Source organism: Lissotriton helveticus, chromosome 2_1 (assembly GCF_964261635.1).
Source record: "Lissotriton helveticus chromosome 2_1, aLisHel1.1, whole genome shotgun sequence".
Lineage (NCBI taxonomy): Eukaryota > Metazoa > Chordata > Amphibia > Caudata > Salamandridae > Lissotriton > Lissotriton helveticus.
In genome coordinates, this window is record NC_136059.1 from 1,340,459,548 (window position 1) to 1,340,483,663 (window position 24,116).

The window sequence follows — 24,116 nt, forward strand, 5'->3', positions numbered from 1 at the left end:
AAAATATCAGGAAAAAACACCTGGCCTGGGTTAAAAAGCACTTTTAGTATATGTTTTTAGAGAGAGGCGAGTGAGGTATTGAAACTAAAGGTGAGAGAGCATATCTCCTGCATAAAACTTCCCCAAAAACAGAACCCTATTTGAAAATTGTCAGCACGCCTTATAACCGCTTTCTTTTAATTAGATTTCGTTTTAACCTCCTTCACTGTCTACTAGCATAATTAACTAGGTTGGAGTAGGGTAAAAGATTTAGGCCCATGTGCATGTGATAATTTCTCCAACCAGGATACAATGCACTTCATAATGTTCTGTTACCATTTCAACGATATGCGTTGAAAGCTTTTAATTCCCATTTTAATTGGAAAAGGTTTTACGCAGGCCAGACATGCATCATTATATCTGCAGATGCTGAATGACCATAAGGGGATTTTTAACATGGCAAGTTTTTTAGTGGCTGCGGTGAGGCAAAGGAAAAAACAGCATCTTATGTGAAGTTACCCGGTTGCTCCGGTATGACTAAAAGAATTCTGTTTTAATGTGTGATTTTCTACCTGAGAAGCGTTGTTGTATAATATGTACAACTTTTAACAGGCTTTCCCCCTTAATGTGAATTATCGGTAGCTTGTTTTATTTGTTTCCTATGAATTCTGGTAAGAACATGTTTTATGGTACCCAAGATTATTTCAGAAATTTTCAGATTAAACTTTTTTTATTGTGTACTTTTATGGTTTTAATTAACTAGATCAAGTGGTTTTGACTGACTTACACAACAAGGATTCTGTTAAACCTGATTAGGGTACAAAACTCTTTTGGGCTGTAAAAAAGACCGAAACATGTTGCTTAGAAGGATGAGGAGACATAATGCCCCATCTCATTCACCCATTATTTTTAATCCTGCATGGTGTACCCTTTAATAAAGATATTTCTTTAGGGCTAACATTGAGGTTGTTTTATTATCCAATCTGGATCCCTCCCTTATCAAGAACTAAGTAAATCTGTAAGAACTCCATCCTCTTGAGGTTGAGACCACTTTGGCAGTACTGTAATGGAATCGCCTATGATGAAGGATGCCACTAGAAAGTGGGTGAGGCATTTTCGTCCATTTTTATGATGCTCTTAGTAGGTCGTTTTGGCACTGATTGAATTGATTTAGTGCCTAGGTTGCCCACCATACCTTTTGTGTGCATCTTTATTTGTTTTAGCCCATTCAGCTTGTCTTTGTTCCTCCCCTGGAACATAGCCTCTTCGCCACCTGTTTGATTGGCTTCTTCATTTCTTTCATGCATGCTTACTTTAAAGGTTTACTTTTTTTTTCTTTTTCCTGAAGCACTCAATGACTCTGCATGTTTTATCCAGCAGTCTCCCTTGTGTGGTTCTTTATTCTCCCAAATGCCGCTCTTAAGCCCAGTGTGCTTCTGTGTAACCCCCATGTTCTACATTCCTGTCTAGCCCGTGTGTTTCTGTGCACTGAACTCCCACCCCATATGACTCTGTCTTGCCTGTGTGCGTCTGTTTTGTTTTTATATAGCTCAATGCCATGGGAGTTCTTTACATGAGCACCAGTTACATTACACTAGATCATATTAATTGTTTTAGGCCCTAGGGAGATTAAGTGATGTGCCCAGAATCACAGGATGGTTAGCCAATGCTGGAACTTTGGCCTGGCTACCTAGTTTTTGTCGGCAGCAATAGCCATCAGTGATAATTGTTGCTTTCCATTAACAAATTAATTGATATTAAGACACCCATGCTGCCCATGAGCTTTCTCATGGGTGATGTTCTAACTGTGGGATAGAAAATCTTTCATAACCTGCCTATTAAAGTGCATCCAGGCTCCAAGATTCTGGAACTCCTAGTGTATCAAATCAGTAGCCCAGTGCTTCTCCAACTTTTTAGGATCACAACCCAATTTTTTGAACCACAAACTATTTTGACCCACCTAGCTTTCAAAGACATGAGGCAGGGTGATTTGTTTTTTATGTAATAACCGTAACTGTTTGTAAAAATCAGAACCTTGACCACACACTTCGATATCACACTGTGGCTACAATATTGATCTTCCCATACACGTGCAGATGGTGAACTGCACTCGGGTCTGGAGCCGAGAAAGTTTACAAAGTTGAGTGCTGGCCTGGGGCAGCCGTTCACTAAAATCTCAAGGCTTCTTAAAAATCATGGTGTTGAATCCATTGATTTTAGCTAATTTGATAAACTCCTGCAGCAGAGTATGGGGTAAGACCTCCTATCTATTTTTGTGTAGAAACGAGGCCCATTGATTAATTTTCGTTATACATATTGTGCAGTCTTATTTAGGAAACAACGGCCTAAGGGCATTGGAGTACTTTAATAAGCAACAGATTACGTTGCCCAAGTTCAGATTCATTTTATTATAAGCACAGAAGATTAAGTGATTTTCCCAAAATCAAACGAAGTTAAGCCAACGCCGGGACTTCAACCTTGTTCCCCCTTCCAAAGTTGGCCCCTCTGGCCACCAGGCCACATCCATATCATCAATCTATGTGGGAAAATCATACACAAATGGTATGGGTGCTTGTGATCCCATATAGGAGAAGACCCTCTCTGTTGATGGGCTTCAGGAAGTAAAAAAAAAAACACATCAGAAACAAATGCTAGTAGGTTCACCGGGTGTTTTGCTTGGGAATACTCGCAAAGGTTTGTTTAAAACTGGGCTTTCAATCACTATTCACCACCTTTGTACTGGGGTACGAACAGGGCTATTCCATTTTGAAATATTACTTACATATAGATCAAGTGCTTCGTGGACCACAAGTGGGTCCTGACCAAGAGTTTGGACAAAGCTGCTGTAAATGAATGTTAAATTATCTTAGCTTCCCACCTCGCACAATTCTACACGTAAATATTTATTCAGTTTACTTTCTTAATTTATGTATCTTATTTTATTTGAAAAGTTTTATATAGCGCTGGCTAGACCTGGAGGTATCAGAGCGCTTTACATGAGATAGGACATGGTTTCAGAACATTCTTACATAGTTAGATCAGTTACAGTTGCAGTTACCAGTATATGCTTAGGAGAATGTCTAATCCAAATATCTTATATTTCATTGCAGTACATTAACCCCTTGGACGCTGGTGACGGAACCACTCTGTCACCAGCCACGGGTGGGCTGTGCTAATGACGAAGTGGTTCCGTCACGGCCCCGCCGCCGCGCCTGCGTGGCATTATTTCTGCGCCTGCGCTGAGTGTTCCATTGAGCGGGCGGGACCGTGACGGAACCACTGCGTCACAAGCCCAGCGCGCTCGTGGCTGGTGACGGAGTGGTTCCGTCACCAGCACGGCGGCGACAAATTACTGGCAAATATCTTTACTGGATATCGAAGCAAAGTATTTTGCTTTCTTACTCCTCCAATATCTGGCGCACTGGGCCTCTGAGCACAAGATCTTGTCATTAAACTAAAAAGGCTTCTGGAAAGATAGGACACACTATCTAACCTGATGGCCCTTACACTAATAGACAAAACCCTGAAGAACTATGTACTGCCTATATCTTTGTTGACTTCAAGTCTGCATTCGGCTTGATACCCATAAACATCTTTTGGGCCAAACTCTCATGAATGAGTTTTCTGCAGACTTTATTAAAAGGATTTATTCTACTAAACACCTGGATCTCTGTAAAAATGGGTGACTGCAATATGGTATATGCAAAGATCTATAACTCTATGGGATTATGTGTTAGCACTATTGCTTTTTAATATCTTTTTATTAAATTCTTTTTATCAAGTTTCTCTTGCGGACATACAAGTAAACAAACATGCGAGGCATACCAGTCATCATACAGTATTGAAATTATTCAACAGCACTTCACACACTTTCAGTGTAGTACAAATGATCCACTATCTTGCAGACATCGCCTGCCCTCCCTCCACCTGCAGCAAGTTCTCCATGTCCATCCCTTTCTCCGTACCCCCTCCTTTCAGCTCTACAGTGGTGGCCCAACATCTTCGGTAGCTTTCCAGGGTCCCAATATTTTTTCAAATTTTTGTGGCTACCCTTAGCCTGGTACACTAATTTCTCCACCCTCATGCACCAGCCTACTTTCGCTTCCCAGGTGCGTATCAATGGTAATCTATCTTGCCCCCAATTTCTGACCAAGTCTCGGCAGCATAAGAGCGACATTGCAGAACGAAGGCGGTCCAGTGTCTGTTCCTCACATATGCCCAGGTGATTAGTTGCGGGGGAGTTCTAGTGTGACCTCTAAGCCTGCCAAGATCCTGTAGCCTATTTTACCCCAGAGCACCTGTATTCTGGGGCAACCCCACAGTGTGGATCTGGCTGCCCCTCGTCCCAGATCCCCTTAATAGGATCCGAGTCAATTCATCCCGTATCGAACAATCTGGTCCTTGTATAATATGTCTATGCAGAATTATAAGCTGGATTAGGCAGAAACCTGAAATCCTATGGCTACCTCCCGGGGCTGGCGATATGCCATCCCTAGTCATCGTTCTACACCCTGCCGAGGTTGCACTCATATTTATCCCAGAGTCCCTCCTGTGGAGGAAGGCTGTTACTCAAGAGGGAGGAGTATGGATGGGACACTGTGTGACTTGTCAGGGGGCACCCAAGACTGTTTTCCACATGCATCTCCTCCGGCACTCCATAGCATGTTCCTATGATCCTAACGAGAGAATGTAGTTGCTGGTACCTGCGATACTGGCTGTCAGCTCGTATTGTTCCTGCAGTTCAGGGAAGTGTATCACATCCGTACTCCTGCCAAATATCACCTACTTCTGGTATCCCCAACTGGTCCCATTTCATATAACCTTCTATAACCTGCAGTCTCTTCAGAAGCTCTGAATCCCACAGCAGGGTTTCCATAGCCAACTTGCGTTTCCAGCGCAGGATGCTTTGCTATATTCTGACCACCACCGCAGTAGGGGTCGGCATGGACGCTGCCCCTCGATCACTGTAGAGGCAATGTACATATTGCTCCGGGTCGATAGCTTTTTTTTATCAGCTAATACTGAGTGCTCCTGCTGGTAGGCAAATACCCAGTCATTGATAGCCTGTAACTGTGACACCCAGTAATACAGCCTCAGATCTGGGAGAGTAATTCTGCCCTCCAGCGGCTTTCTAGTGAGAAAAGACTGTGCCATCCTCAGTGGTCCTAATCCCACAGCAGACCACGTGTCACATAAGTCCGTGCCTGAACTAAGGTGTCTGGAACATCAAATGGGGTATTTTTCAGCACACAGAGGAGCTTTGGCAAATGAATCATTTTATAATGGGCTGCTTTGCCCATTGGCTCTGTATGACTCCAGGATTTTAACTAGATGTTCCATGTGGAACAACTCCCAGTCCAAGTTACAAAGATTCCCAGGTACTGGAAACCTATAAGTTCTCACTTCTAGGGGCGCATCCAGCTCCCCACTGCTGCCCTCTGAGGGACTGCAGTTGATTTGTGACAGTGAATCCCCAACTAGGTGCCAAATAACTTCACCATCTTGAACACTCTAGGAATGGAGCGATCAATGTGAGCCAGGTATAGCATTACATCATCTGCATAGAAGAAAACCGCGTCTTCCCACTCCACGTCACATTGAATGCCCCTCATCAGTGCATCCTTCTGTATCAAGTGCACCAAAGTCTGGATTGCCAATGCGAAGAGGAGATGGGACAGTGGTCATCCCTGCCGGGTGCCTCTGTGGAGTTGGAATTCTTTGGTGAAAGTCCCATTTGCCTGAACTCTTACAATGGGGTCTGTGTATAGCAACCTCACCCAACCCTGGAAGGAAGGCCCTAACCCCATGTTTTGGAGTAGTGCCATTATATAGGGCCATTCCACAGAGTCCAATGCCTTTTTGGCATCTAACGATTACAGAATAGCTGGCACCTCAATTCAGTCACACCAAGCCAGACAACCGGCCAGTCTATGCAAGTTATGCCATGAGGCTCTATAGGTCATAAACCCAGATTGATCAGGCGCCACCAGTGTGTCTACTACCTGCAGTTGGCTAACACCTTCGCCAATACTTTGGTTTCAATACTGAGGAGGGAGATAGTCCTATATGAGGCACAGACCTCTTGTGGCATTCCCTTCGTATGGATTATGACTATTGTTGCTGGTTGCAGATCTCTGGGCAGAGCACCCTCCTGGTTAAGATTGCCTGGATCGGACCCACTATGGGATTTGACACGTTTGAAAAATTTAAATGGCAGGCCATTAGGGCCCGATTTGGCACTTTTATATACCCAAGGCGTCAGAAATGTCCTTTTCCGTTGGATCCCCTTTGAGGGAGCAACTTGCTTTATCCTGAAGTTTGGGAGTTGGAACATCTGTGATGAACCTATCTAGGTTGGACTGCTCTATCCGTCTCGGCATCCGGTGCAGGCTGGGCCTGGGCCACTGGCGCTGTGCTTTACCCCATCCCACTGCTTCCAGCTCAATACCAGATATCCACCTTTGCTCTTCCTCTCTCTTACCCAGCCACACAAACAATTTACCCACCTTGTCCCCCAGCTCATAGAGAAGTTTGTCCTTGCGCCCCACTAAATCAGGTTATGTATGTCCTCCCTCATTCCCTCTACCTTGGTGGCCAACATCGGAATAGGGGCTATGGCATATTCCTACTCTTTTTAGCAACTTAGATTACAATTCCTGGACCTCCCTGTCCCTTTCCTATGTTTTCCCACTCCATATGCTATCAGTTGGCCTCACATTACAGCCTTATAGGCCTCCCACAGATCGATCTTGGATGCCACTGAACCATTGTTTTACTTAAAGTATCGGTCTGTGGATTCCTGAATCAGTTCCTTGTGGCACATTCGACAGCTCCCAGGATCCAGCCTCCCCTCCTCCCTGTCCCCTCCCCCATTGACTGTTATCAAATATGTCAGTAAGGATGAGTGGGCTAAGATGCCTAGGGGCAAGATATCTGTACTGCTAAATCCTTTCCGGTGTAGGTTTGGTGTCAGGATGTAGTCTAGTCTGGACATTGTCTGCAGTTGATTGGAAGCATAGGTGTATGGTTTCGTCCCAGAGTATCTCTCCCACCACACATCTGCCATCTTCATGGAGTCTAGGAAGGAGATTATACTGGAATCCGGACAGAGTCTAGCCAGGCAGTGTTGTCCTGTCCACATCTGCACGTATGGTTAAATTAAGATTTACACCAATTAGGGGCAGAACCTCCAGTTTCCCTATCCATCTTCCCAAACTGTCTATCCCCTCAGTCTGCTGCCCTGGGGGAAGTACCAGGACGCCAGCAACAGGTTTTCCCTGTTACATTGTACTCACACTGCCAACTGGCACCCCAGCACGTCCACCCACGTTTGGGTCACTAGGAATGGTAAGGATTTACACACTAGAATGCCCACTTCCCGGGAGCCTGTTAAGAACTGTGCATGAGCCAGCAGAGTACACCTGCCGTGGGTCAACACCTAGCAATTGTCGCATGCTAGATGGGTTCCCTATTGTAGGATTACATCTGGATTTTGCTGCACCAGATATTTCCACATGACTCATTATTTTGATGGTATGCCCAGGCTTTTCATGTTCCAGGATAATACCTTGAGAGTTTGCCCCGGGTGGGTGGAACTTAGTGAATGCATCAGCATGTGAAACGGTCTGTGTTGTGGATCTATAAGTAAAGTCTGACTCAGTATGCCTCTAGAACTCGCCCCTCGCCCAAAACCCCCTCCCAAGATTCTCATCCCACAGATCTTTAACTACCTGCCTCCCCAACGCCTGTGGTGTCAGTCGCCCCATCATATAAATCTGAAACTTCTATGCACCACCCAAGAGATTCGGTCCGGGATACTGAGGGGGCAAGATCCCGTGGCAATGTCACTTTTGCCGACCCTGGTGGGATTCACACAGTCAGTCCCACTGGGTCACCTGGTCTAGTGCCCCACATTAGGCTCCAACCAGCAACAGTCAAACTTTAGACCATGTCTACTGTAATTGGGGTGACGACTGGCATTGCGGTGTCTTCCATTCTGTCTCAAGGTTCCTCTGACTCGCTGGACGCCTCCTCCGAGTCCTTCGACAGGGCCGCCAATCTGTTGCTCGTGTCCAGGGAGCGATGGTTCGGTCTGTTGACCACCACTCTGGCCCTTTCGGTCTGCGCTTGTGCTTTGGTCAGAGCCGCCTTTGTGTGTTTGCGTAGCCTGTCTTTCGCTTTCTGTTGACGCCAGTTCGCAGATCTAATAGTTTCCTCTCTGGGAGCAGGAAGCCTGTGCCTCAGTACAATCCCATGCTGCATGGACATGAGCACTCCGGCTTACCTGGAGCTCCGAGCAGTCCACCGGCATTTCTCGCCAGGCTAAGTATCTCCTCACCACTTCTCCTCTCATCCTGTGCAGGTTCCCATGGCTGCCTAGGCGTCCACTGGATGTTGGAGGTAGGGAAGCCTGCCTTCAAGTCCTACCTCCGAATTCAGCCTCTCTGAGGCCCGGCACTGGTCACAGGCATTTCACAGGCTCTCTGCTATGGGCCCCTGACCGGTGCTCTGGGCCCCATGGGGTAGCGTCACACCTCCGCCTGCTGCCCGCCTCTCTGATATTTGCCCTTTTGGGGACTTCACTGTCCGGGGACTGCTGCAATCTCTCAGGCCAGGCTCCTGGCCGTGTCACCCCTCTGGAGTCGGGGATCCTCGATCATGTCATGACTGCCGCCATCTTGCAGGAGCCGCACGGCAGCCGAGTCTTCATGCTCCCTCCATGCTGAAGGCTGCCAGTACCTGCTCACTAGGCCTCCCTGGGCTAGTAGCTTCCCCCAGATCACCGCACTGCCAGACAGCACTAGTGTCCCTCTGAGGGGGCCATCTTTACCAGCGTAAAGCCGCGCCCCTGCTATTTAATATCTTCCTGGCAGATCTGTCCACTGCATTATCTATACAAACCCCCACCCTCCTAAGCTTGGTGGCAGCCCGCTCCCAAGTCTATTTATGATGTCCTGTTAATGAGTAAGGTTAATTTTCGTGTACAGCATTTAATGAACACCCTTCATAGCTATTCTCTCTCAAACAAGCTAAAAGCGAACCTCTGCAAAACTAAAGTCCTGATCCTGGAGGAAAAAAATCAAGAAACATGGATATTGAACCTGAAGGGTAGCAAAGTGAAGCCGAATACAAATACGTGGGCTTGCTTATTAATCATCGAGGCTCCGTTTTACCCCAAAAATGTTATATGAAATATAAAGCCTCATCCCTCCTGTTAAGGCAACTTTCTGGCCCCATGTTGGCCCCAATGCTTAAAGTAATTCCGGCGAAATTACTCTCTACTCTTGCCTATGGTTCGGAAGTCATGAGGGGCAGAGAGACGAAACTGCTTGACAACTTCACTACAACGATTTACAAGAGATCATTACGCCTACCACAACATACCTCAGCAGCCCAAATTTGATTCGATTTTGGCCTATTCAAGCAATCGATCTCCTGTAAAGGGGCATTCTTGAAAATGTATATTAAACTCAGGCAGACTCCGATGCCCTTATTAGAACACAAGCTTTGGCTCAAATTCGGGAACTCGAGAGAAAATGCCTGCAAAGTGTTCTCTCCATGCGTCACTAGCCGACCTGCAGACAGGAAGGCTGTGGAACACCACTGTGATGTTTGGATCTTTCAAAAAAAGGCTTTCCTGGAACATCCGTTCATTGTCCCCGCTAAGAACAAGCAGGAAGTGTCAAAACGTGCTCTCGCTTGGACTGTTATCAACAGCTATCCAGTCTTCTCCAGACAACCTTATCTAGGAATTTTCTTTGGAAAAGTTATAAAGCATAATCTTTTGCTAATGCCGCCTGGGAGGACTCCCCAGTTTGGTAGGACCTACTGCACAAGTGGCACAATCGCACTGACTTGCACTGTAGACTGTGGTTATTTCAAGAAATACATACAGCACACTGTATGTGTCTGGAGACGAGCTTGGCTAAAACACTTGTTATTTGTATGGTTTTTCGTTCCTACAGGCACGCAGTAGAAGCTTCAATTCAAGTCACTAACATTCGCCTGGAAAATTCATGAATTATGTAGAAAACTCTGCCAAAGTATGTAGCAAATTAATTATTTTAGGGTATACAGTCGTTTCAAAGCCATGATTGTGAAAACTAGTTTTTTTTAATTGTTTTATCGATGGTTTTAATTAGCTAGCATAAAAACATTCATTTGAATTAAGAGCACAACATAACTAGTCAACTTCCTTTGTCCTTCTTACGTTTGGCTTTACTTTGCAATATTTCGTCTCCCCTCTGTCGATTTCTCCATTGCCAGTAGCTCCCATAGCTTGTGCAGCCTGTCTAGTCACGAGGGGGCATCCTCTATACCCCAACAAGACAGTAGCGCCTGCTTGGCCGCACCCAGTGCCAGAGTGATAGCTCAGCCTCGCTTTGATCTCAAAGGATAAGTCTGTGCATTGGGACGGCCTCATAGGATGTAACTAGGAAATCTAGGTAGGTCCGTGTTGAATATATTGTTTATATCCCTTAGAACTTCCGACTAAAACTGCTACATCTTGGGTCAATGCCAAAGCAAGTGCGTCAGACTGCGGGTCATGCCTTGGGTTTCTTAAGTAAGGGAGTTAGCGTCTGAAATCTGGTGACTGAAGGTCTGATTTAGTGTCCGTCGGGGTTGAGACTGATGGAAAACCCTGAGAAGCTGCTATTGCAGCACAACATATCTGGAGCTATTGTTTCAGACCCTAGAGATCTTATTGATTTAAAGGTATGGCCGCTCACCGAGAGGCTGGCATCATGTCCTATACATTTCCAAGTAGGGAGACAATACAAGAAACCTAGTGTGGGCAGATACTGAGATGTCACTAAAATATGAAAATAGCAAACAATACGTGACCAGTCCTGTGAATGTCCCTGCGTGGACCAAGGTGATCGTGGCAGAGGGTTCGGTGAAAGCAAATAGGACCCTACGAATGATAACCACTGTCTTGAAGAGTATCCAAAGAGGGAGCAGGTTCATTTTCACGGAATGAAAGACATAAGATTGTATTTCTGGAAACCACCAGTGAGCCTTTCAGCTTCATTCTGCCTCAGCCTGCAGTTTAAGAATCAACAAGCAGGAGAACGCCATTGCTTAATTGTTGCCAGTCCTGGGCCTCAACTCATTTTTGGAGACCAGGACTTATTTTTCATTCTCCGACTTTGACCTAGAGAAATGGAGAGGAAGACCGAAGAGGTAGAAAGATGGAGAAAGAGAAAGATAGGAAATTGGTGATAAAGTACCTTTAACAGTGAGATAAAGAATCTGGCAATGTGGTGTTGTCAAGAAGTGTAGGATCTAGACTAAGCAGCCTTTGTATTCAGAAAACCTGGCATTCGGCATCATCAGTGGTGAGCTCCTAATAAATGTATTTATTTATGCTTTCGGCAGTTAAACACTGTAGAGTGCCACATGGTGGTTGACCAGTAAGGAGCAATACATTGAATAAGAACCATTCTTACTTGGATGTAACTTAAAGCCCCGCATCCACTATCTAACTGTAATGAGGTAGGAAGTAAAGGCTACCAAAGCTCGCTGCGTGGGGTTTCCTACGTGACATGTGCTGTACTGTTTAAGGATATCTATTCTGGCAAAGAGAGGGCACTCCGGTGAGGATCAAGTTGGAATGTGGAATTTGAAACTGGCAATCATAAAATATAAAGTGAGGTGTATCTTTGCTAGCTCAAAGTGATTCTTGGAATGACATCTAGCAAAACAATATTCTTTTATTCCATACTCCCCCTTCCCCTCTCCCGTATGCTGAGAGGCTCTGAAAACTTAGATCAACTTTTTGTTTGCTAGTTTACCAGGGTGCAAACTTTGATGGTTCAGACACTTATTCTCAATTCCACGAACATGCATTTAGTCATCTTATGTTACTATTGGGAATCCTTCTTCTAACGATTTTGTGGTTTCACCTGGAGTACTTGATTGTGGGAGTGTATGGTCAAATCTTTAATATATTTGGACTAGTGTGAGTTGAGATCTATCTGTATAAATTCCTTGTACCCTAAAATGCATAATTAGAATACACCATTTATTCTAACAGCACAGTATTGATTCTTCTAGCAACATACCTCCATGGATGTCTAACTGGCCAGGGACTGCAAGTCGAAGTCCTCATTGTTTTGGTCTGTCTGACAACACAGCTATCTTCTTGAACTACTGTTTTCAAGTCTGTGGCGCTGTCCCCTTTAGTCATTGCATTGATCTTTTGTGAAGCACACCTCGGATTAGCCTGATGATTATACATCTCTCATCCTCAAACTATGTTCTGTTGACTATCTTTCTACTTCCTAGAAGTGATTTCATTGTAATACATGAGAAACTGTTGTAAATATGAAAAGCACATTCAGTCATCACACATACGGTATCTTATCTCATACATGCATTGCATACAGACTCAGGGAGCATTGTTTGAATCTTGTAAAGAGAGGGAGGTCTGGTCATTTGTGGGTGAGACCACATATACGTGTGTGGGTACACACACTGCCAGTAATAAGACAAGTTATGGCTAAGCCTGTTTGATGGTCTTGCTTTCTTAAACTCAAACTGTATTTCCTCATGTTTTTGTCCGAATTACCACGTTAAGGCGAGACCTACTGGCTTTGCCAATGCTTGTTGCTTGGTGTGTTGGAACCCACTTTTGATCTTCTATAAAAAAAATCATTATTGTGCCTCTATTCTTTTTAATGAGTTAATTTCTTAACATTTTAAAAATGCATTTTCACCTTTGATAAACTGGAGTTCTGTCCATGTTGCATTTGAGAAAGCCTGAATTTGCCTTGGAAGCATCTAATATTATTTTTTTATGCAGGAAAATGGATCTTCACGAAAGCTGTGACTACTTAAGTTAGAAACAGCTCACTTTTCGCCATTTGTGTTTCTTCGTCTTCTTCTTTGGAAGTGTTTCTCAAGAGAAAATTCTTCTAATGGCTTCACAGTCCATGGTCCCTGAAAAACCAAAGGCACAGTCCATTAAAGGAAAGCGACATCTGCCCCAAGACCAGTCAGTAAGCTGCGACGGTGAAGGAGACGGCCCCTTCGTGTTTGAAGCCAATGAAGCTTGGAAGGACTTTCACAATTCACTGCTTCACTTCTACGAAGCTGGAGAGCTCTCAGATGTCACCCTTAAGGTAAGTGAATGAGATGTCTTCCCAGCGCCAATTTGTTTATTCGTGTGTTGGCACAAGTCGATCATTTTTAAAGTGGCGTCTGTAATAAATCACAGTTTGAGTGCTAATAGTGATTTCTGGAGTGCATTAACTGCGCTTTCACTGTAAATATAACGGTAGTGCATTGAAGACCCTATTCATCATCCTTTATTGAACTGTAGTCTGCATTCTAATCTTCACACTCACTGATCCGTAAATCGAACAGGTATTTGCATTTGGTGGTAGTGAAATTGCGGTGATGCTGCTTTACTGTCTTCCAAAATCACGAAAACCAAATACATTCTGAACTTTCCGTTGCTTGAGCCAATAATGCAAGCTGTTGAGTCTGCTAGTTTAAGAGAAATCGATTTTCATTGCACCAAAATATATTGTTCCTTATTTGAATATCATTGACCGCTTTAGAACAGATTTGGTTGAAGTGTCTTTTACAAGCTGTTAATTTCTTTTAATTTCAACATATTTTATTGATTTTTACAACATATGGTTAAACCCTCAGAGACCACAAACCATTCTAAAGACGCCACCAAGATTTATTTTCACCTTTACATATGTATTTATAAAGCTGTCTTTTACTCAAAGGGTTTCTTGACACCAATCTACTCTTAACCAAAATAGAGGATTTACGATTTGAGATGTTCTTAATGTCTAGGAAGAGTGAATTCCAAAGTTTAGATGCAAGAAATGAGAAGGATATGCCCTCTTGTCTGGATAGTTAAACCTTAGGGACAGTTGAAGGATTAAGGGTGATTAAAAGCAGATGACATGCTGGAGTGTACCAAGAGCATGTCTCCCTGATGTAGCTTGGTCCTGAATTGTGTACAGCATATGGCGTTAAACATTGATCACGTCTGCGTGGGAAGCCAATGGAGTGCTTCCAGATATCTTAAGATGGAGCATTAACGGGTAATGTTAAGGATGCAGTGGGGGCTGCATGTTGTACCATCTGAAGGCGGTGGCTAAGATATTCAGTGGTTCCCAGGTACAGTAAGGTTTTATAATTCAGTCATCTGCTCATTCCTACGGTTCTCTCTTCCTCCCCATTTCCTGGTAAGACGCTCTTTCCCTCCCCAACTCTCCACTCCACCTTGTCTGTGCCTTCAACTTAATCTGTTCGACCAGACTCTTAATTTGTACTGAAGTGGCTTGAGTTAAGAGAAACCTCTGATATCTGCTTAAGAGACACAATGAACTGTCCACAGGTGAGGGGAGTATGTTTTCAGCCATTTATAGTCTAAGTGAGCACCAAAGAATGTTGTATTGTGTTTCGCATTTGTATAGTACTTTCCTTTCTCTTGAGAGGCCCGAAAGCAGTGGTATAGCTAGACGTTTTGCCGAAAATGGCGGCCCCTGCTTATGCCGCAACAGCCGCAGATAAGACCCAAAATTTGTGCTGCCCGGGGCAGACCCCCTCCCCTCCCTCCCCCTTGCTATGCCACTGCCTGAAAGTGCTTTTGTGGTGCTTGAGATAGTAACTACTCTACTTGTAACGTTTCAGAAGCTTGCCTTTTTACATTAAATTCCTTGACACTATTCGGAGTGCACAGTCCTGCCAAGCGTCACGCAACAGGTGTGACGCTCACGCATTTCAGTGATCCGCATCACCGCACTGAAATGCATTGTCACGCATTTTCGACCTGTGCCAGGTGCGCCAGCGGCACTCCTGTGCCCCGGCTCTCTCTGCTGTGTTCTGAGAGAGGTGCTGCCAGCCGAGTGCCGTAACAGTTAACTGAGACTCTGCTGCAGCTCTCAGCTCTGAGAGCGGCGCGCTACAATGTATCTCAGTCTGTGCTGCCTGCTGTCCAACTGAGGCTCTGTTGCCCTGGAAACCGATTCGCAAATCATGGTACGGCACCAGCGTGGCTACTCAGACTCCTCAAAGTGTGCAGGGGGGCCGGGCTGCCCTCTGAGTCGATACTCAGAGATGTCCATCACCGTGTGGTGCCGCACGAGGGGGCCGGGATTAAATCCGGATGTGCCGGCCGCGATAGGGCCATCACGTCCGGAGGAGTAGGGTCAAGTGCAGAAACGGCGGGAGATTAGCGAGTGCAGGCTGCGCACGAGACGCTGTCTCAGACTCTCAAGCGCCATGATGGCCGCGCGCCGCGGCCCCCGATTACACTGCAGCTGCACACCGCACCTTGACCACCTCTGGCAGCTCCTCAGCAGAGCCCCGGCGACAGACTCACAGCTCTGGCAGGAGGAATGTCCGTCGCAGAGCAGCCTGGATGAAGCAGGCACAGCTGGCCGCAGAGTCAGAGTGGCCAACATCGTGGCTGGATGGGCAGCAGCTGAGCAGGTCACTAAGTAAGTGTGAGTGTCAGTCAGTGTGCACGCTGCGCACGCGACGCCGGTCAGTGTCACTGTTTATTTATTTATTTTTATGTATGCACTTTTCAGCGTCAGTGACGCGGACAGTTACCCCGGGTGTCAGAGAATTATACGAACAGACAGACAGTACTGATACATGAGGAGAAAGTTATGAGGCAACAAATTATTACACAAAAAGCAAACGTGTTAAAAGTGACAATCGTGAACAAACAAAATACAAGAGGTAGCACAAACGCATTACAGGAAAAAGTGGCATGCGACGCGTGCAAGTTATTAAAAGCGTGCACAGTAACAAGTATAGCCTATAATAGTGCAATAAATGGCACACACTCCACAAGAACAAACGTAACGTTACGTAGGTAATGGTGGCACTGGTGCAAGTGGCTAAAGCAAACAAAATGTAGGAGGTAGCAACCAGTATGTTGAGAAAAAAGTGACACTCCGCAAGAGCTCAAAGCTGTTAACTTCTTTGTAGCCGCTTGCCTCCCGTGACATGCGTTTATTTTTTTTTTAAAAAAGGCAGAAAGCCTAGGCTGCGAAAGTAGGAACAGTAGTTTTCAAAGAAATTGGGTACCGGTAGGCCAGCCAGAAGGTGAGACACTGTCACACAGCAGCACCTACGCAGAGAGGTAAGAACTAAGCCTTCAGCATTATTACAGCCCATTCCCCTTGGACCTTCTACAAAGAGCACTGCGTCAGGTATTCTACTTGCCTGGCCGTAGCACCACCGTGACCTTTACTAACAAGAGTCATGATGCAGTGAAACAAAATAAATTCACATACTAAAAAGCATCGATCTGCAGGGCTGCTCTGTCTGATCATCCTTCCGGAGCCCGAGAGCCTGCTGCCTTTAGTCCTGGTTTCGTTTTACCTAATGCCTCTGCAGCACATGTTATCACATTAGCAGCTGCTCTGAGTGTCATTTAGGGCTGTGAATAGTGGGTATTATCATCAAGTCCGAAGTCGGGTCAGTGCATGGACATTTACACTCTCTTCAGTGTTCTTCACAGGATCAGTGTCTTTTTTTCTGATTTGTGTAGAGGCCTGCCCGAAACACACTGAGTCACGTAGAAAGAGTCTCCTTCCATTGCTGGTGCTCTGCAACAGTTTCAATAAGTTCTTGGAGTTTCTTGTTGCTCAATTGGCTGTAATTTCTGATATTTATAAGTTTCCCTCGCCTTAATTGCATGATTTTTGCTCGTGAGAAAGTGTCACTCATAGTCGTTGAAATGTCACTCATAATTTCACTCAAATTTTAAAAATGTCACACATGGCAATCTGAAACCTTGGCAGCTATGACATTGATCCTTCTATTGCACTGCATAATGGATATTGACCTCTTTCATCTTCAAATTTTGGCTTTTCTACTTTAGACATTATTTAAAATGTGATGCATTTGTCAATTAGAATGGGTCTATCGGGAACTGTTCTCAAATGGTTTTCGTCCTTCCTTCACAATCGGTCTCAGAAGTTCAAGATCGACAATGTGCTATCTTCACCTGTGCCTGCAGATCTAGGTGTTCCACAAGGATCCTCCCTCTCCCCCACATTGTTCAACCTCGTCATGGAACCGCTCGCCACCTTGCTCCAAGCTTCCAATGTTCAATTCCATATGTACGCCGACGACACACAACTGTACCTAAAGCTTCAATCCCCGGAAGATATCAAACATCTGAATTCCACGCTTATTAACACTCAATCTTGGCTAGCCGATAACCACCTCAAACTAAATGCTCTGAAAACAGAGTTCCTACTCATCTCACCCCCGGCGAAAATTTCCACCACCCAAACATGGCTCAACAACCTAACAGCACTCAATGTCCAACCCACCATCGTGGACTCAGCGAAATCCCTAGACATCACACTGGACGCCAAGCTCAACATGCAGCAGCACGTCAGCAAAGCCACAAAAGCAGCTAATTTCCAAATCAACACATTGAGGAAAATTAAACCCTTCCTCCCTGCTGAAGACTTCCAAACTGCTGTACAAGCATTAGTCATCCCTCGAATAGACTACGGAATTGTGGCCCTCAGCGGACTCCCGCTATCCACAACAGCACCCTTAAGAGCCTCCCTGAACGCTGCCGCGAGACTCATTACTGGCTCAAGAAAACATTCGCATATATCCCCAGACTTAAAGTCCCTAAAATGGCTGCCTATTGAAGCCAGAATACAGCTAAAAATTGCAGTTATGACACACGCGGCCGTGCACCACAATGCACCCAACTACCTCGCTCAAAAGTTGTCTATATCAGGAGGTTCGAGATCCAATAGAAGGTCAAAAAATCTACTCCTGAAACCTTGTAGATTCCGGAAAGAGAACTTACAAGCGCTCCTTCTCAGGAATGGCACCCAGGATCTGGAATGCGCTCCCTCCTGAAACCAGGCGTATCTCCTCCACGGCACTCTTCAAGAAAGAGGTGAAAACCATCCTACTGGCCAAGATCTCCTGAACCTTATAGGTGCTGGATCAGAGACCCTGCATTGCACTGTGTCAATGCACACCTTGTCTTTTGGCATTATACCTCTACTTGATGGGGACACTACTACGCTACTTTCATACTACCGACCAATATATGATACACGTTGGGTCACTGATTCACTCTCCCGATGCCCCCACTCAGTGCTCCCTCTATACTAAAACATTGGTATAAACCTTCCAGACACCCAAGGTGTACCTGAACACCTCTGTAGTGGGGTCAATGACTTGTGCTGTCTTATATTACTTCTTTACCTGATTGTATATTGATATGTTTTATGTATGTTATTATTATCCTATCATGTTAGTGACTACTACGTTGCTCCCATTACCGCTGTTCATTCCTACTGCCCCTACCCTGTCTTTGTGAAGCGCTCTGATATCTGTAAGGATCTTGTTCGCGCTATATAAAACTTTGAATAAATAATGGAACATTTGGTGTTCCTTTCAAAGAAGAAACTACCAATTCAGCCCCAAAACACAGTAGGTTTTACACAGAGCCATTCTGGCCCTGCCAGCTTTCGGCCGAACTTCAAACAGTTGCTAAACTCTGTATGCCTAGGTTAGCAAAATCAAATTGTGGTACGTGCTCACCGCATAGATTAAATCTTTATGAGCAAAGAAGCATGATTGCTAAGAAGTTGACAAAGTCATAGGTCGCACCTTCTCGGGTTGCCATTCTTAACCTATTGTCCTTGCTAATGGTGTTTGTCAGCGAAATTCAGCAACAGCAAAAAGAGCAAGAATTGACAAGGCCAATAGGTCTTGCTGTAGAGCATTGGTAGAAGGCAAAATGCTTTTGCCTGTGCTGTGCAGCAGCAATAACAAGAGAAGTGTGCCACGCTCATAGTGCATAAGCATCATGACTCTACTGGTGCCATTGTTTAGTAGGCACGTGCATGCTTGATGACGTATGCACATGCATCACCAAACATGGTCATGCTTACGATGATGTGGGTGGCATGTTATTTACCAATCTTAGATGCCGGACGCTGCTTGGCGTAGTAAAAAAAAAATTCACATTGCAGCAAGCGGAGCTTCTTGACAGCAAGTGTTTTTACATTAAAAGATGTGAAAAAATAAATATTAAAAGGAATGCAAGTGGGGGTAAGCAACGGGTTGCAGAGGGAAATGAAAAAGGTAGGTTGATGTTGGGAGATTGGAGAATGGAGGGGTAAAGCAGCAGTTAATGAAGAGAGCAACACAGGATGGGAGGGGATTTTGTGGGGAGATGCTCGTAACTAAGAGCAACACACAAGGGAGAGTAGCACAGAGCGGAGAAGGTGACGCACACAAGGGAGCGAGCTGGAAACACATGCACTCTCATGGAGTACTTGACGAAAAAGAAAAAAGTTGTTTCCTGATAATGAGTAGTAGAAGGAAATAGTTCAGCTTGTCAAACATGATGGCAGCGTTATGCTTCAAGGGAGAAAAAAACACAAGAAGGGGATGGCAAGCCATCAAATAAGCAAACAAATGTGCCACAATAAAGCCAACCAGTGGTAAGCAATGGACTGGCTATAAGCCCTCTGTAAGCTCTTGGTATGGGTCACAGGGGGCTTTCACTTCCAGACAGCTAAAAGTTGTCTGGTATTCGAGATGTAAAAATAATTATTGCCGATGCTGAACATTGCCAAAAAAAGCACAGTGATGTGCACGCATGCTCACTTATGTGTCTTGATGCTACAGTGCGCCACTTTCAGGAAGTGTATGGACAAACACGTCTTGAAGTACCCACCTTTTTTCTTTTTTTCTTCCTTTTTTCCTTTTTAGTTTATTGTTTCAAGATTGTAGATGCCCATCATGGAGTTGTAAATTAAAAAAAAAGACTAAAATGTGCACAAAAGCACGTTATACAAAGGAATGGCCTGGTAGCATATTGAAGCTGCCAGGCCCTTCCAAGAAGGTATTATTTATTCTTTTAATAGAGGGTAAGGGAGGAGTAGATTGAGTGGGAGTGTGGGAGTATAACAACTAAATGCTGCTAATGAGCGATGGTGAGCAGGGAGTGGGTGAGCTGGAACAGAAGGTGCTGGAGTATAATAAGAATGGGCGGCCGGATGGGGACATCAAGGGGAAGCAGCGGACAAGCTGGACAGCGGGAGAGAAAACGGAGTGCACGGGTATCCAGCACATACGGGAGACTGGGCGAGAATAAAAAATATAGCACATGCCCTCCCATTGAATGCTAAAAGCAGAGTTTAGTTCCTGGAATGGAATCAGTTGAAGGATAAAAGCTGTCCAATCTAAAGGATTGTAAATAAACTATGCTGTGAGAAACAAACACAATAAGAGCAAGGAACACCATTGAATTATTAGCAAGCAGATGAGCCTGACTGTAAAGCCAACCAAATATAACCAGTAGACTGACTCAAAGCCCTCTGCAAGTGTTGGTATTGTCCTCAATAGATCTAAACACTTGAAGTACCAGCTGCACAACTCTAATGATAGGGACTTCTCCTTTGAGTCGCACCATTTTTCTTACACATTTCCTGTTAATCTATTTTGGGACCTATTTTTGTATTTGTGTTCTACGTTACCACAACAAGAATACAAACGAGAAGGCTGCTTAGCGACATTTCTCATGAATGTCAACTCGTAAGCCCGGCCAGTAACAATAAGGGACTTGAAGAGCTAGACGGGTGAAGTTTGTTGGTTGATACCATTTTTGCAGTTGTAGGGTAAGACACAGGGTGTGCACCTTGCCAGTTTTTTTTTACTTGTCAGTATTAAGTCCAGGCAGGTAAAAGCAGTGAAATCTGGTATTTTCTTTCTCTTCTAAAACCTACACATAAAACGGCAAACGCAAAAAAAATCTGTTACAAAGTATATCCTAGAGCTGCCCAAATTGTTTCAGAATGCAAACAGTTAACTGCTGTATTAAAACATAATCCTGACCATTTTACACATTGTTTTTTTTGGCTGTTTTAGAATAGCTAAATGTAAATAAATGGCCGGTAGGGTGGTAACCCTAGGAGGAGATAGCAAATCTTTTTTTTTTTTTTTTTAATTTCAAAAACCTTTATTGCTCCATTCGTTGATAACATCTTGCCATACCCCTACAACTCGGGGGCCGGCGGCATTAGAGGAGAAGGATAGGACATAGAGTTGCACTTTCAACACAGCCGTTTAGCCGACAACCCTGGGGTCCGGCGGCGGGTCAAACTTACTGTCATGCATCTATCACTTCGTTATCAAATCTAGTATGTAGATCCTCTCCTCTCCTGAGAGTTACGTGGATTCCTGACTTCCCTCTCCGCCCCTATCCAAAGCTGTGTCTACCTTCCCGCATTCTCCTGGCCGGACCCTTTGTCGTGTTGTGAGTGAGCAAACTGAACCCCCCCCGCCCCCCTCTACCCCAATCCGCACACACACTGCCCCACCTCCCACAGACCTCTAATGTAGCAGCCACAGCCTAAGCGTTTCAAACATGGTGATAGCAACCGCCTGAACCAGTACCCTAAGCCTCTGCCGTTCCAGTACGTGGCCTGAGCCTGTTCACTCAACAATCTAAGTGTCTTGAAGCTGCTATGAAGATCCACAGGAGTATCACACACCTAGCATCGACCTTCCACTCCCCACCTCTGCATATTCCCCAGGGTTCCTTTGGGTCTCATGTCGGGCGTGTCCCCCCCCCATAAAATTGACATCTAGTGAGTTCCTGAAGCATTCGATTCCCCGGGCAGCGACTCTAAATCCAGAGTGTCTTCCACCTCGGTGGTCCCAGCGTCATCCGCCCTCAGCCGCGTCTGGTACAGGGCCCAAAAGTTCTTTGGCCTACTGGTCGGGGGCAAGCAACTCACTATAATTCTCAGATTGCGTGCAGCAGTATAGCAAATCGCGCGTCCACCTCTTAACAGTCGGAAGTAGACCTCTCATGCAGCAGCATGCCACTAGACGTCTAGCCATTAACATCCCCATGTCTACAAGCCGTCTGACTGCCACCGGTAGGCCCCTAGAGTGGCCCAGCAGCGCCAGCGCTGGGTCCAGGGTCAATTCAAGGTCCAGTGTTGCGTTTACTGCTGTGAATATACTGTCCCAGTATTGCTGTATCCCAGGTCAGCGCCAGGCGAGGTGCTTAAAGTCGGCTACTGGTTCGTGGCACCTCTCACATTGAGACGACTGTCTGAGGCCATACCTATGGAGTCTTTCGGGGGTGTAGTACACTCTCTGTAGGAATTTAAAATGCACTAATCTGTGCCTTCCATTCAGAGAGATCATTTTAGTACTGGTGCAGCAATACCTCCACATGGTGTCGTCTATTGGGACCTGCAGGTCACTTTGCCAGGCTTTTCTGGCTTTCATGAACTGTTGTTGTCGGTGCATCAATGCCAATTTGTATAGGTTAGTTATTCGTTTTCGGGGCATCTCTGTTTTGATGACATACGAGAGTTCCAGAACCTCCGGTGGCTCCGCCATATCTGGCCCTAGCAGGTCGGTAAGGGCACTTCGCACCCTATGGTATTGGAACCGGAGCAGCAGTGTGTCTGGTGTTCCTTCTGCAGCTGTCTGGTCCCAGGTCTTCACCTTGCCATTTAAGAATAAGTCACCGGCCAATCGCATTCCCATTGCGTGAAGAGCTTTTACCACCCCCCTTTCTCTAACCGGTAGTAGCCAAAGGGCCCACTCCAGGGGCATGTTTGGCGAGTATAACAGAGCACCATTCTGCGCCTGCAATAGAGAGTGCCATGCATGATTTGTGGCCGTGATGGAGTCCAGTATGCCCGTCCGTTGGTCCACTGGCCTGAAGACCGTGGCTGGGAGAGGAAGCGGGTCCGCGAAGACCCGTTCCATGCGCACATGGGGGATATTTGCATCGCCATGTATCCAAGTGTGGAGATGTGCGGCCTGCGCCACCCTGTAATAAGTCTCAAGATCTGACGCTCCCAGCCCGCCATGCACGGCAGAGTGAGGGTCGTCCATTTCACCCTAGGTTGTTTGCCTGCCCACGCCAACTTAATCATGAGTTGCGTCAAAGTTTGGAAGAAGGCTTTCGACAGCACCACCGGAATGGTGCTAAATAGGAATAGGAATCTGGGCAGGACCACCATTTTCATGATAGCTATGCGTCCCATAAGGGATAGTGGTAGTCTGCTCCATACCCCCACATCATCTTCCAGCCTGCTGAATGCGACCCCACAGTTTTCTTTGAGTAGAGTGTCCGAGTCCGGGTGTAATCGCACTCCTAAGTACCTTACCGGTTCCGTGGTCCACTGTAATGGGAATTCCATCTCAAATCTGCTGGTCGCTGGCGTTAGGGGGAAGGCAACTGACTTCGACCAGTTGACCCGCAGTCCGGATATCGCTCCGAACCTGACAACTTCGCGGCGCATAGAAGACAAGTTATTCTCTGGGTCTCTAACGTACAGCAGGGTATCATCTGCGTATGTTGAGACCACTATTTTATACGTTGGGAAGCTCACACTCTCATTACTATGATATTCCCGCAGCGAGCATGCGAGCGACTCTGCGACCAAAGCGTACAGTAAGGGGGATAACGGGCACCCCTGTCTGGTACCCCTACATATTGGGAAGGGTTCCGTCACTAAGTCGCCCAGGCGGAGTCTGGCCATCGGTTTATGGTATAGGGCACCCAGCATCTGCATAAACGGTTCTCCAAGACCCATGCGCCGCAGCACCTGACTCATGAAGGGCCATTCGACCGAGTCGAAGGCCTTCTCCATATCAAGGAAGACCGCGATAGCTTTCGCGTCCTGTTTAACGTGCTGCAGAGTTCCTAGGACTGTTCGTATGTTATATGTCCAGTTTCTGCTGGGAATGAATCCCGCCTTCTCTGGAGCAACCAGCTTGGGCGCCAGTAAAGCCAGATGAGTCGCAAGTACCTTGGCATATATTTTGGCATCCACATTGAGGAGTGAAAGCGGCCAATACGAGCTGCACTCGTCATGCGCCTTATCAGGTTTAAGGATTGTAACTATAAGGGCCTCCCTCATGGACCGCGGCATACTGCCCTCCTCGCAAATGTCGTCGAACAGTGTGGAAAAGTGTGGGATCAGTTTGTCCTGGAATGCTTTGTAAAATCCAACCGTGAGTCCATCAGCCCCCGGCGCGCTTCCTGAGCGCATGCTCGCTAGTGCCTCCACGATTTCGTCTCTCTCTATAGGTTGCATCAGGAACTCACGGTGGGCGTTCGTTAGCATAGACAG

General features: G+C 45.8%; 1 protein-coding gene across 1 annotated transcript in view; it reads left to right on the forward strand.

Moving 5' to 3' along the window:
- Positions 1 to 24,116, forward strand: part of KLHL8 (kelch like family member 8) — a 335,665-nt gene that overhangs the window by 137,645 nt on the left and 173,904 nt on the right. The window contains exon 2 of the mRNA XM_078676272.1: positions 12,785 to 13,103. Within this exon, the coding sequence (XP_078532398.1) occupies positions 12,900 to 13,103 (204 nt within the window). The 5' untranslated portion in view covers positions 12,785 to 12,899. The remainder of the gene's footprint in view (positions 1 to 12,784; positions 13,104 to 24,116) is intronic.